This window comes from Argopecten irradians, chromosome 14 (genome assembly GCF_041381155.1).
Source record: "Argopecten irradians isolate NY chromosome 14, Ai_NY, whole genome shotgun sequence".
NCBI classification, from domain to species: Eukaryota; Metazoa; Mollusca; class Bivalvia; order Pectinida; family Pectinidae; genus Argopecten; species Argopecten irradians.
The window spans coordinates 799,769-814,971 of NC_091147.1; the positions used below are offsets into that span (position 1 = coordinate 799,769).

The 15,203-nt window shown below is 34.9% G+C and overlaps 1 protein-coding gene across 1 annotated transcript in view; it reads left to right on the forward strand.

Moving 5' to 3' along the window:
* Positions 1–9,279: 9,279 nt before the first annotated feature.
* Positions 9,280–15,203, forward strand: part of LOC138308075 (cohesin subunit SA-1-like) — a 31,919-nt gene continuing 25,995 nt past the window's right edge. Inside the window, exons 1-5 of the mRNA XM_069249023.1 lie at positions 9,280–9,285; positions 9,517–9,593; positions 10,038–10,160; positions 10,431–10,606; positions 11,105–11,267. Coding sequence (XP_069105124.1) covers positions 9,280–9,285; positions 9,517–9,593; positions 10,038–10,160; positions 10,431–10,606; positions 11,105–11,267 — 545 coding nt within the window. The remainder of the gene's footprint in view (positions 9,286–9,516; positions 9,594–10,037; positions 10,161–10,430; positions 10,607–11,104; positions 11,268–15,203) is intronic.

Consider the following 15,203-nt stretch of genomic DNA (forward strand, 5'->3'; position numbering starts at 1 on the left):
TCTGAGTCACAGGGTACGGTCATCTCTAGAGGTTCTAAAACTCTAGCTCTACTCTAGAAGTCTGACACAGGTAGGTCATCTCTATAGAGTTCTAAAAACTCTAGCTCCTAAGTCTGACACAGGTAGGTCATCTCTAGAGTTCTAAAACTCTAACTCTAAGTCTGACACAGGTAGGTCATCTCTAGGTCACTCTAGCGCTAAGTCTGACACAGGGTAGGTAGGTCATCTCCAGAGTTCTGACACAGGTACTCTATCTCTAAGTCTGACACAGGTAGGTCATCTCTAGAGTTCTAAAACTCTAACTCTAAGTCTGACACAGGTAGGTCATCTCTAGAGTTCTAAAACTCTAACTCTAAGTCTGACACAGGTAGGTTATCTCTAGAGTTCTAAAACTCTAGCTCTAAGTCTGACACAGGTAGGTCATCTCTAGAGTTCTAAAACTCTAACTCTAAGTCTGACACAGGTAGGTCATCTCTAGAGTTCTAAAACTCTAGCTTCTAAGTCTGACACAGGGTAGGTCATCTCTAGAGTTAAAAAAAAACTCTAGCTCTCTTAGTCTGACACAGGTAGGTCATCTCTAGAGTCTGACACTAGGTTCTAGATCATCTTCTCTAGAGTTCTAAAACTCTAGCTCTCTGACACAGGGTAACTCTAGAGTTCTAAAAACTCTAAGCTCTAAGTCTGACACAGGTAGGTCATTCTCTATAGTAGTTCTACTAAAACTTCTAAACTCTAAGTTTGACACAGGTAGGTCATTCTCTAGAGTTCTAAAACTCTAGCTCTAAGTCTGACACAGGCTCTAGAGTTCACTAAAACTCTAGCTCTAAGTCTGACACAGGATAGGTCATCTCTAGAGTTTTTTCTAAAAACTCTAGCTCTAAGTCTGACACAGGTAGGTCATCTCTTAGTTTCTCTAGATCAATCTAAAAACTCTAGCTCTAAGTCTGACACAGGTAGGTCATCTCTAGAGTTCTAAAACTCTAACTCTAAGTCTGACACAGGTAGGTCATCTCTAGAGTTCTAAAACTCTAGCTCTAAGTCTGACACAGGTAGGTCATCTCTAGAGTTCTAAAACTCTAGCTCTAAGTCTGACACAGGTAGGTCATCTCTAGAGTTCTAAAACTCTAACTCTAAGTCTGACACAGGTAGGTCATCTCTAGAGTGACCACAGCTAAAACTCTAGCTCTAAGTCTGACACAGGTAGGTCATCTCTAGAGTTCTAAAACTCTAGCTCTAAGTCTGACACAGGTAGGTCATCTCTAGAGTTCTAAAACTCTAGCTCTAAGTCTGACACAGGTAGATCATCTCTAGAGTTCTAAAACTCTAGCTCTAAGTCTGACACAGGTAGGTCATCTCTAGAGTTCTAAAACTCTAGCTCTAAGTCTGACACAGGTAGGTCATCTCTAGAGTTCTAAAACTCTAGCTCTAAGTCTGACACAGGTAGGTCATCTCTAGAGTTCTAAAACTCTAGCTCTAAGTCTGACACAGGTAGGTCATCTCTAGAGTTCTAAAACTCTAGCTCTAAGTCTGACACAGGTAGGTCATCTCTAGAGTTCTAAAACTCTAGCTCTAAGTCTGACACAGGTAGGTCATCTCTAGAGTTCTAAAACTCTAGCTCTAAGTCTGACACAGGTAGATCATCTCTAGATTATTTACTATCAGGGCATTGTGAACTATCCTTTTAATATTCCTGTTACTGATAAATGTGTGCTACAGAAATAAATGATTGATTTGTGTACAATTATTCTGTAATTATTGATTTGTTACCAGTAATTCTGTAATTATTTATTTGTTAACAGTAATTCTGTAATTCTTGATTTTTTTACAATTATTCTGTAATTATTAATTTGTTTACAGTTATTCTGTAATTATTAATTTGTTTACAATTATTCTGTAATTATTAATTTGTTTACAAATTATTCTGTAATTATTAATTTGTTTACAATTATTCTGTAATTATTGATTTGTGTACAATTATTCTGTAATTATTGATTTGTTAACAGTAATTCTGTAATTCTTGATTTTTTTTACAATTATTCTGTAATTATTAATTTGTTTACAATTATTCTGTAATTATTAATTTGTGTACAATTATTCTGTAATTATTAATTTGTTTACAATTATTCTGTAATTATTGATTTGTGTACAATTATTCTGTAATTATTGATTTGTTAACAATTATTCTGTAATTATTGATTTGTTTACAGTTATTCTGTAATTATTAATTTGTTTACAATTATTCTGTAATTATTAATTTGTTTACAATTATTCTGTAATTATTGATTTGTGTACAATTATTCTGTAATTATTGATTTGTTAACAGTAATTCTGTAATTCTTGATTTTTTTTTACAATTATTCTGTAATTATTAATTTGTTTACAATTATTCTGTAATTATTAATTTGTGTACAATTATTCTGTAATTATTAATTTGTTTACAATTATTCTGTAATTATTAATTTGTTTACAATTATTCTGTAATTATTAATTTGTTTACATGGTTTATTCTGTAATTACATTTGTTTTACAGTTACTGTAATTATTGATTTGTTACAATAATTCTGTAATTATGTGATTTGTTAACAGTTGGTTGTAAAGCTGTCCATTACAAGGTCTCATGTATTTACAGTAGCACATTGGCTCCATAACAGTTAAAGTTGTCTCTACAAAAGTCAATGTCATGACAGTTACACACATTGGCTACAAATAACAGTTAAAGCTGTCTCTACAAAGTCACATGTACAGTTACACATTGGGCTCAAATAACAGTTTAAAGCTGTCTCTACAAAGGTCACATGGCATACAGTTACACATTGGCCCTCAATAACAGTTAAAAGCTGTCTCTACAAAGTCACATGTCATACAGTTACACATTGGCTCAATAACAGTTAAAGCCTGTCTCTACAAAGTCACATGTCATACAGTTACACATTGGCTCAATAACAGTTTTAAAGCTGTCTCTACAAAGTCACATGTCATACAGTTACACATTGGCTCAATAACAGTTAAAGCTGTCTCTACAAAGTACATGTCATACAGTTACACATTGGCTCAATAACAGTTAAAGCTGTCTCTACAAAGTCACATGTCATACAGTTACACATTGGCTCAATAACAGTTAAAGCTGTCTCTACAAAGTCTCATGTCATACAGTTACACATTGGCTCAATAACAGTTAAAGCTGTCTCTACAAAGTCACATGTCATACAGTTACACATTGGCTCAATAACAGTTAAAGCTGTCTCTACAAAGTCACATGTCATACAGTTACACATTGGCTCAATAACAGTTAAAGCTGTCTCTACAAAGTCACATGTCATACAGTTACACATTGGCTCAATAACAGTTAAAGCTGTCTCTACAAAGTCACATGTCATACAGTTACACATTGGCTCAATAACAGTTAAAGTTGTCTCTACAAAGTCACATGTCATACAGTTACACATTGGCTCAATAACAGTTAAAGCTGTCTCTACAAAGTAACACATGTCATTACAGTTACACATTGGCTCAATAACAGTTAAAGCTGTCTCTACAAAGTCACATGTCATACAGTTACACATTGGCTCAATAACAGTTAAAGCTGTCTCTACAAAGTCACATGTCATACAGTTACACATTGGCTCAATAACAGTTAAAGTTGTCTCTACAAAGTCACATGTCATACAGTTACACATTGGCTCAATAACAGTTAAAGCTGTCTCTACAAAGTCCACATGTCATACAGTTACACATTGGCTCAATAACAGTTAAAGCTGTCTCTACAAAGTCACATGTCATACAGTTACACATTGGCTCAATAACAGTTAAAGCTGTCTCTACAAAGTCTCATGTCATACAGTTACACATTGGCTCAATAACAGTTAAAGCTGTCTCTACAAAGTCACATGTCATACAGTTTACACATTGGCTCAATAACAGTTAAAGCTGTCTCTACAAAGTCACATGTCATACAGTTACACATTGGCTCAATAACAGTTAAAGCTGTCTCTACAAAGTCACATGTCATACAGTTACACATTGGCTCAATAACAGTTAAAGCTGTCTCTACAAAGTCACATGTCATACAGTTACACATTGGCTCAATAACAGTTAAAGCTGTCTCTACAAAGTCTCATGTCATACAGTTACACATTGGCTCAATAACAGTTAAAGCTGTCTCTACAAAGTCACATGTCATACAGTTACACATTGGCTCAATAACAGTTAAAGCTGTCTCTACAAAGTCACATGTCATACAGTTACACATTGGCTCAATAACAGTTAAAGTTAAAGCTGTCTCTACAAAGTCACATGTCATACAGTTACACATTGGCTCAATAACAGTTAAAGCTGTCTCTACAAAGTCACATGTCATACAGTTACACATTGGCTCAATAACAGTTAAAGCTGTCTCTACAAAGTCACATGTCATACAGTTACACATTTGGCTCAATAACAGTTAAAGCTGTCTCTACAAAGTCACATGTCATACAGTTACACATTGGCTCAATAACAGTTAAAGCTGTCTCTACAAAGTCACATGTCATACAGTTACACATTGGCTCAATAACAGTTAAAGTTGTCTCTACAAAGTCACATGTCATACAGTTTACACATTGGCTCAATAACAGTTAAAGCTGTCTCTACAAAGTCTCATGTCATACAGTTACACATTGGCTCAATAACAGTTAAAGCTGTCTCCAATAACAGTTAAAGCTGTCTCTACAAAGTCACATGTCATACAGTTACACATTGGCTCAATAACAGTTAAAGTTGTCTCTACAAAGTCACATGTCATACAGTTACACATTGGCTCAATAACAGTTAAAGCTGTCTCTACAAAGTCACATGTCATACAGTTACACATTGGCTCAATAACAGTTAAAGCTGTCTCTACAAAGTCACATGTCATACAGTTACACATTGGCTCAATAACAGTTAAAGCTGTCTCTACAAAGTCACATGTCATACAGTTACACATTGGCTCAATAACAGTTAAAGCTGTCTCTACAAAGTCACATGTCATACAGTTACACATTGGCTCAATAACAGTTAAAGCTGTCTCTACAAAGTCTCATGTCATACAGTTACACATTGGCTCAATAACAGTTAAAGTTGTCTCTACAAAGTCACATGTCATACAGTTACACATTGGCTCAATAACAGTTAAAGCTGTCTCTACAAAGTCCTCACATGTCATACAGTTACACATTGGCTCAATAACAGTTAAAGCTGTCTCTACAAAGTCACATGTCATACAGTTACACATTGGCTCAATAACAGTTAAAGCTGTCTCTACAAAGTCACATGTCATACAGTTACACATTGGCTCAATAACAGTTAAAGTTGTCTCTACAAAGTCACATGTCATACAGTTACACATTGGCTCAATAACAGTTAAAGCTGTCTCTACAAAGTCACATGTCATACAGTTACACATTGGCTCAATAACATTTAAAGCTGTCTCTACAAAGTCACATGTCATACAGTTACACATTGGCTCAATAACAGTTAAAGCTGTCTCTACAAAGTCTCATGTCATACAGTTACACATTGGCTCAATAACAGTTAAAGCTGTCTCTACAAAGTCACATGTCATACAGTTACACATTGGCTCAATAACAGTTTAAAGCTGTCTCTACAAAGTCACATGTCATACAGTTACACATTGGCTCAATAACAGTTAAAGCTGTCTCTACAAAGTCACATGTCATACAGTTACACATTGGCTCAATAACAGTTAAAGCTGTCTCTACAAAGTCTCATGTCATACAGTTACACATTGGCTCAATAACAGTTAAAGTTGTCTCTACAAAGTCACATGTCATACAGTTACACATTGGCTCAATAACAGTTAAAGCTGTCTCTACAAAGTCACATGTCATACAGTTACACATTGGCTCAATAACAGTTAAAGCTGTCTCTACAAAGTCTCATGTCATACAGTTACACATTGGCTCAATAACAGTTAAAGTTGTCTCTACAAAGTCACATGTCATACAGTTACACATTGGCTCAATAACAGTTAAAGCTGTCTCTACAAAGTCACATGTCATACAGTTACACATTGGCTCAATAACAGTTAAAGCTGTCTCTACAAAGTCACATGTCATACAGTTACACATTGGCTCAATAACAGTTAAAGCTGTCTCTACAAAGTCACATGTCATACAGTTACACATTGGCTCAATAACAGTTAAAGTTGTCTCTACAAAGTCACATGTCATACAGTTACACATTGGCTCAATAACAGTTAAAGCTGTCTCTACAAAGTCACATGTCATACAGTTACACATTGGCTCAATAACAGTTAAAGCTGTCTCTACAAAGTCACATGTCATACAGTTACACATTGGCTCAATAACAGTTAAAGTTGTCTCTACAAAGTCACATGTCATACAGTTACACATTGGCTCAATAACAGTTAAAGCTGTCTCTACAAAGTCACATGTCATACAGTTACACATTGGCTCAATAACAGTTAAAGCTGTCTCTACAAAGTCACATGTCATACAGTTACACATTGGCTCAATAACAGTTAAAGCTGTCTCTACAAAGTCACATGTCATACAGTTACACATTGGCTCAATAACAGTTAAAGTTGTCTCTACAAAGTCACATGTCATACAGTTACACATTGGCTCAATAACAGTTAAAGCTGTCTCTACAAAGTCACATGTCATACAGTTACACATTGGCTCAATAACAGTTAAAGCTGTCTCTACAAAGTCTCATGTCATACAGTTACACATTGGCTCAATAACAGTTAAAGCTGTCTCTACAAAGTCACATGTCATACAGTTACACATTGGCTCAATAACAGTTAAAGCTGTCTCTACAAAGTCACATGTCATACAGTTACACATTGGCTCAATAACAGTTAAAGCTGTCTCTACAAAGTCACATGTCATACAGTTACACATTGGCTCAATAACAGTTAAAGCTGTCTCTACAAAGTCACATGTCATACAGTTACACATTGGCTCAATAACAGTTAAAGCTGTCTCTACAAAGTCACATGTCATACAGTTACACATTGGCTCAATAACAGTTAAAGCTGTCTCTACAAAGTCACATGTCATACAGTTACACATTGGCTCAATAACAGTTAAAGCTGTCTCTACAAAGTCACATGTCATACAGTTACACATTGGCTCAATAACAGTTAAAGTTGTCTCTACAAAGTCACATGTCATACAGTTACACATTGGCTCAATAACAGTTAAAGTTGTCTCTACAAAGTCACATGTCATACAGTTACACATTGGCTCAATAACAGTTAAAGCTGTCTCTACAAAGTCACATGTCATACAGTTACACATTGGCTCAATAACAGTTAAAGTTGTCTCTACAAAGTCACATGTCATACAGTTACACATTGGCTCAATAACAGTTAAAGCTGTCTCTACAAAGTCACATGTCATACAGTTACACATTGGCTCAATAACAGTTAAAGCTGTCTCTACAAAGTCACATGTCATACAGTTACACATTGGCTCAATAACAGTTAAAGCTGTCTCTACAAAGTCACATGTCATACAGTTACACATTGGCTCAATAACAGTTAAAGCTGTCTCTACAAAGTCACATGTCATACAGTTACACATTGGCTCAATAACAGTTAAAGTTGTCTCTACAAAGTCACATGTCATACAGTTACACATTGGCTCAATAACAGTTAAAGCTGTCTCTACAAAGTCACATGTCATACAGTTACACATTGGCTCAATAACAGTTAAAGCTGTCTCTACAAAGTCTCATGTCATACAGTTACACATTGGCTCAATAACAGTTAAAGCTGTCTCTACAAAGTCACATGTCATACAGTTACACATTGGCTCAATAACAGTTAAAGTTGTCTCTACAAAGTCACATGTCATACAGTTACACATTGGCTCAATAACAGTTAAAGTGTCTCTACAAAGTCACATGTCATACAGTTACACATTGGCTCAATAACAGTTAAAGCTGTCTCTACAAAGTCACATGTCATACAGTTACACATTGGCTCAATAACAGTTAAAGCTGTCTCTACAAAGTCACATGTCATACAGTTACACATTGGCTCAATAACAGTTAAAGCTGTCTCTACAAAGTCACATGTCATACAGTTACACATTGGCTCAATAACAGTTAAAGCTGTCTCTACAAAGTCACATGTCATACAGTTACACATTGGCTCAATAACAGTTAAAGCTGTCTCTACAAAGTCTCATGTCATACAGTTACACATTGGCTCAATAACAGTTAAAGCTGTCTCTACAAAGTCACATGTCATACAGTTACACATTGGCTCAATAACAGTTAAAGCTGTCTCTACAAAGTCACATGTCATACAGTTACACATTGGCTCAATAACAGTTAAAGCTGTCTCTACAAAGTCTCATGTCATACAGTTACACATTGGCTCAATAACAGTTAAAGCTGTCTCTACAAAGTCACATGTCATACAGTTACACATTGGCTCAATAACAGTTAAAGCTGTCTCTACAAAGTCACATGTCATACAGTTACACATTGGCTCAATAACAGTTAAAGCTGTCTCTACAAAGTCTCATGTCATACAGTTACACATTGGCTCAATAACAGTTAAAGTTGTCTCTACAAAGTCACATGTCATACAGTTACACATTGGCTCAATAACAGTTAAAGCTGTCTCTACAAAGTCACATGTCATACAGTTACACATTGGCTCAATAACAGTTAAAGCTGTCTCTACAAAGTCTCATGTCATACAGTTACACATTGGCTCAATAACAGTTAAAGTTGTCTCTCTACAAAGTCACATGTCATACAGTTACACATTGGCTCAATAACAGTTAAAGCTGTCTCTACAAAGTCACATGTCATACAGTTACACATTGGCTCAATAACAGTTAAAGCTGTCTCTACAAAGTCACATGTCATACAGTTACACATTGGCTCAATAACAGTTAAAGCTGTCTCTACAAAGTCACATGTCATACAGTTACACATTGGCTCAATAACAGTTAAAGCTGTCTCTACAAAGTCTCATGTCATACAGTTACACATTGGCTCAATAACAGTTAAAGCTGTCTCTACAAAGTCACATGTCATACAGTTACACATTGGCTCAATAACAGTTAAAGCTGTCTCTACAAAGTCACATGTCATACAGTTACACATTGGCTCAATAACAGTTAAAGCTGTCTCTACAAAGTCTCAGCAAAGTCTCATGTCATACAGTTACACATTGGCTCTCATGTTTTTTGTACCCAAACTTAATTTGTAATTATAACAATAACATATTTTTTGCTGCTTTTATTGTGTGAGGGTATGTTAGTTAGCACTAAATATTATGATCATAAATGGAAATTCATTTTCAAATAAACTCAGTTTACTTTACTTTTCTGATCATAGCGATTAAAGAGAAATTAATCGGCCTCATTTGGTTGTATGTGTACAGTCAGAAGGCATTTGTCTTTATATGTGAAGTAACCATAAACAGTTTGTGTTATATATATTCTGATGTTGTTAGCCTATTTTTTATGATTTTACCATCTTTGTCACTAGGAACTGGCCAGAAGATTTGCTTTATCGTTCGGCCTTGACCAGATCAAGAACAGAGAGGCTGTGGCAGCCATGCACAAGTGGGTTACATCAGGAATAATTTTGGATTTCATTGTTTATAATAATTGAATACGGTCCTTACTAAATCAGGATTAAAAGGAGAAATATCCTTACCTCTCTGCACCTGTAAGAGTGTTCTTCTATGCTAACTTTTTGCAGCCAATATACCTTTAAAACCCAGCTCTTTACACTAAGCACTCCAAAGCATCCAGGCACTTGTACTTTCTATATGAATAATCATTGAAGTTTGTTTAAAGCCTCTCATTTTTCCTTGATAATTTTGTTGTTGCAGGACAATGTTTTGATTCACAAAAATTTGATTCAATAACAGAACAGAAAAGTCAGAAATCTGTTTATTTGCTTATAGCAGCCCATAGCTGCCATGTTGCTATATTTTGTGTTTGTAATGGAAGGAATCATGTATGGCCTTTTGTGTTTGTAATGGTAAACTTTGTGTGTTTTAGGGAAGGAATCCTGTATGGCCTTGCTATGGAGGAGGGACATGAAGGCCCACCAACTAACATTGCCTTCCTGGAGGTGCTCTGTGAGTTTACCAACAAACTCATGAAACAGGACAAGAAAGTCGTGTAAGTAAATCCACTATCAAAATAATAATTAGATATTTCGGTCAGTAACATATACTGTCAATGTTTGTTCTGTTGAAGCTGAACACGGAAATACTTCAGAGTAGTGAGTATGCTTGGAATAAACAGCTAAGTTATATAATTATGAGTTTAGAATGTTAACTGTATCTTACAGGAGATTTCATAGTTAAATATAACTGTTTGATTAAAATGGTTGTTTTGTTGATACTTAATCAGTAAAGTGTTTTTAGATTTGTGATGTATGTTTGACAGACTGAGTTACCTGGACAAGCACCTGCCAGCTCAGGGTATACCGCAGTCTAGCAGGAGTGATGAGTGGCAGTCACTGATCACCTATAGGAACAGTCTGGTCCAGGGAGAGCACGAAATACACCCAATCACCCTAAAACAGGCCTCACAGAGGCGCTACGGCAAACGCAAGGCCGACAGTGAGTAGATTGATAATGACTCAATATGTGATATTTTCTTATGTATGTAAGTTTTCTATAGATAGAACTGAAAATTTGGATTAATTTACTGCTATATTATGTCAACCGATACAGTTTACCCAACTACTAAATTTGATTATTTCTGTGTTAAAACAGTTTGTTGAGGGAGAGTAGTTTTAAAAGAATAAATATTCAATTGAAATGTTAGTAAGGTAGATTATACTTTATACAATACAATAAATTTTATTTAAAGTCAAATATTTTTTTACAAATAACAGTAGCTCTTGTGAGCTATTATCGCGACAAAAAAGTGTCTTTGGCTTGTCCTATGTCTGTTTTGACATAGGTTAGATAATGGCAAAACTTTTGACTGAAGTCTAAGCTGTTGTTAGAGAAATCAGGGCCAGAAGTGGACTGTCTAATATCACAAATGATGTTAAGGAACTTTTGATAATGAAGAAATGTTTATTAATAATCTGGTTGTATTATTTGTGACAGTCTCTGACCATGACTCTAACACTGGAGACTGGGGAGATGCACCCACTCCTGCTCCAGGGATGGCCCCTCAGCTGACATCCACAGCCATCAAACGACGCCGTGCTGACGAGGAGAGTATTGGTGCACATTCAGAACAAGGATCTGAACAAGACTTCCAAGACTCGTAAGTATACCCACTCAGTGTTCACTGTTGTCTATTTGGGTTTTATTTCTTTGCTGTGCATTTTATCTCTTGTCTGATACACCACAATCTGCCACTTACTATAACCAAGTTCATTGATTTTTATCAGTTTCTCAACTTTCAAACTTCAAATATTAATTTATTTATTATTTCCATTTAGACATTGTATTTAAACTTTATAAATTGACATAGATTATAAATACAATCTTATTAGTTGCAGATTGTATGATGAAGAACTTTTATTTGGCATATTGTTTGAATTTTCTCAGGCATGCAATTCTTTTTATTACTGTTATCTCAGTGAACTGTTGATAAACTGTCTCAAAGAACAGTTATGGTAACTATGGCCACACTAACATCATCAGAGGTATGATGTATTTAACAGAAAACTGCAAATTTCCTGATATTTCCAAAGTCAAATACAAAAAGAATATAGTTTCTTGTCTAACTGAAAAATGTCATTGATTGAAGAAAATATGTAGTGAGAAATAAAAGTTGATTTCTTCAAGTTCAAGTGATTTTCGCATCCCAAGCAAAAGTGAATATTTATGATTTGATCATTTTGTGCTATTGATATACCTTCATCAAAATCAGGTGTCCATTATTTTCATACTAAATTTGACTTTCCGACATTATCGTGACATCACAATAATAATTATTGAAAAATCAATGTTGCATATCAATTTGGAAAAATGCACATTTAAACTTATTCATTTTTATCAAGTAATCTGAAAAATGAATTATAACATTGACGTCACTATTTTTATTTTAATGTGTTATGGGGAAAAAGGTTTTTTTTATACCCATATGAAATTAAAATATAGTGACGTCAACGCTTAAAAAGAAAACAAACAAAAGACCCTCATGAATTCAAGACATCAAGCCAAAAAATTTGTCGATTCTGATTTTACTTTATTTTGCATGTGTTCTTTTACATTTCTGTTTATTTCATTTTGTTGATTTTCCGTTTATTAGTTTTGTTTTTTTGTTTCTGTTGTTTTTTTAGATTATGGTGACCTTGAGCTTGTTTTTGGTGACCTTGAGCTTCTTTTAGTTGATTGCTATGTGTGTTGGATCGTTTCCCGTCCGTCTGCCACCGAAGTCCTGAAACTCCAAAAATCCTACACCTGTCAAAGAAAAAAATGACCATAATATGCATTTTGTTTTAAACTTTCTGCATTTTGGCATATATGCTTTTAATGCCAAAGTAATATTCTACATTATTAACATAAGAGCATGAAGAAAGTTGGAGGAATCACTGACGGGATATAGGAATTACGGACTGGATATAGGAATCACTGACTGGATATAGGAATCACTGACTGGATATAGGAATCACTGACTGGATACAGGAATCACTGACTGGATACAGGAATCACTGACTGGATATAGGAATCACTGACTGGATATAGGAAATACGGACTGGATATAGGAAATACTGACTGGATATAGGAAATATTGACTGGATATAGGAATCAAGGACTGGATATAGGAATCACTGACTGGATATAGGAAATACTGACTGGATATAGGAAATACTGACTGGATATAGGAATTACTGATTGGATATAGGAAATACTGACTGGAGATAGGAAATACTGACTGGATATAGGAATCACTGACCGGATATCTGTTACTGAATGTGTGATGTAGAGAATATTTGATGGAATTTTACTGTAACTTAAAGTTTTCACACCCTTTTTAAATCATGATAATTTGATAATAGTTTTCTATTAATTAAAAGCATATCATCAAAAGGAATTTTATTACATATTGATTGGAAATTTTCCCGTCAACAGACTTTTTAGGTACATTCTTTATTTTACTGCTTTAAACATTTTTACTGGCTATTTGTTGTAATTTGTTTTTATTTTATCATTTTGTAAAATCAAAGTTGACTGAAAAACTGACATTCTATTTATTAGTCTGTAATCTTGAAATACTTTGTTTTTCTAAAAATGTTTGTGTTGTATACATGTGTGTGGTTCATAACTTAGAATATACATCTTCAACATATCTCTTAATTCCTATGTTATGAGAAATGCTGTCGTTAAAATTTTGTCATTTAATTGAATTGGATATTGGAGATGACTAAAATACATAAATTAGCTTTGTGTTCTATAAACCAACTTCACGTATGCAAAAATGAAAAATAAACCGGCACAAAAAAGATTCAACTGCTTGTACTTTATAGTGTTTTAGCTGTATATCGTGAAAGTGGTTGGGCGTGAAAACGTGAAAAACTGGTTGGGTTTACAGTATATCTTGACTATAAATTTGTTCTGAATTATTCTATGTCATCATGTCCAAAAAAAAACGGTGGGGGGGGGGGGGGGGGGGGGATGAAACAGTGACTGGTGATTAGAAATGTCTGTGAACTTCACATCAAAATAATACACACTTCTTATAATACATGGCCAGATTAGGTTATAAGTGAATACATTATATATAAACTTTTAAAGCCATATGTAAAAATGATCAAATTCAAATTTCATCTCATTTACGTTTTCATTATTTTGTATAGCTTTAGCATTATCTCATTAAAGAAAGGAAATGATAACATGCTGTAAATAATGTGTAAATATTTTCAACTAGTGTAAGTTTGATATCATGGAAAAACGTTGTGCAATTTATAAAATATATCTAAAAATATCAAGAGAAACTAAAAGTATAATAGGTATTTCCTTCTGTAAAATCAGACACAAAATAAATCTATCAAAACCATTGTGCCTCTTTGTTTGTTTCCTTATATATGTGAGTTTATGGCATGGGGCAATGTCCTGCTATCAACATTTTTCCTTCCTCTGAAAAACCAAGACCTCCACAGACATGACAGTGCACCTGCAACATGTTGGGATGAAGATGGACCAACGTTTCTTTCAATTTTGTTCAAATGATCCTTCATTCAAGGTCACAGGGGTTAAATAGACTAAAATCTTTGAATGATGTTTTGTCAATAAAGCAGAGGCCTAGAGACTTAATATTGGGCCTGTGGCATGCTGGTATGAAGGGCTACCAAGGTCAAAAAGGCTAAAATCTTCAAACTTCTTGTCAATTACTAAGGTGCCTAAAGAATTGGCCTCTGGCATGTTATACTTTGTTGTGCTTTCAAGTTTGTTAAAATGAATAACCCTGACCTGCATTTAGAGTGGAACTTTCTTAAACCGATCATGATTGTTCTATACAATTTTGGTCTGGTTTGAGACGGTCGGTTTTGAGAAGTGAACCTAATCTCAACCATTATGATCCGGATACAGTTGACCGAACCTCAATTTTAGGTCATCTGAGATGAAGTCTCAAGTGACCTATTCTAATCGCCTTTTGTCCGTCGTCGTGAATTGTGAATGATATGGTCCCCAACCTACATGCAGAGGGCTGTGGGGTGAGGCCAAAAGGGATCAAAATGGCTAACTCGCAGATGTGATAGAATCAAATACTCTTCATAAATTAAAAGGTCTCAAGGCCCTCTACCAAAATTGTGAATTTCATGGCCCTGTGGTCTCAGATTTTCCACTGGGGAGGGGGTAAAATTTACTATAGTTTATATAGGAAAAACACATTAAATTATGAGTATTATTTGCTCAATTTTCATAGGAAATGTGTCAACACGGTTAGCATTAATAGTCTGAGATAGCATTTTAGCAACATATCAATATGGGTTCCAGCTGAACGCCAGGGGCCAGAGGGGTGGTGCGAAAAAAGGTCAAAATGGCTAAAATTTCAAAAAATCTTCTTTTAAATTCACAGATTTGACGGAACCAAATACTCTTCATAGATTGAAAGGTCTTTACGCCCTCTCCAAAATTTGTGAATTTCTGGGGTCTCAGATTTTCCCCAGGGGAGGGGGGTCAAATTTACTATAGTTTATATAGGGAAAACACATTTATGAGCATTATTTGCTAAATTTTCATATCTGAA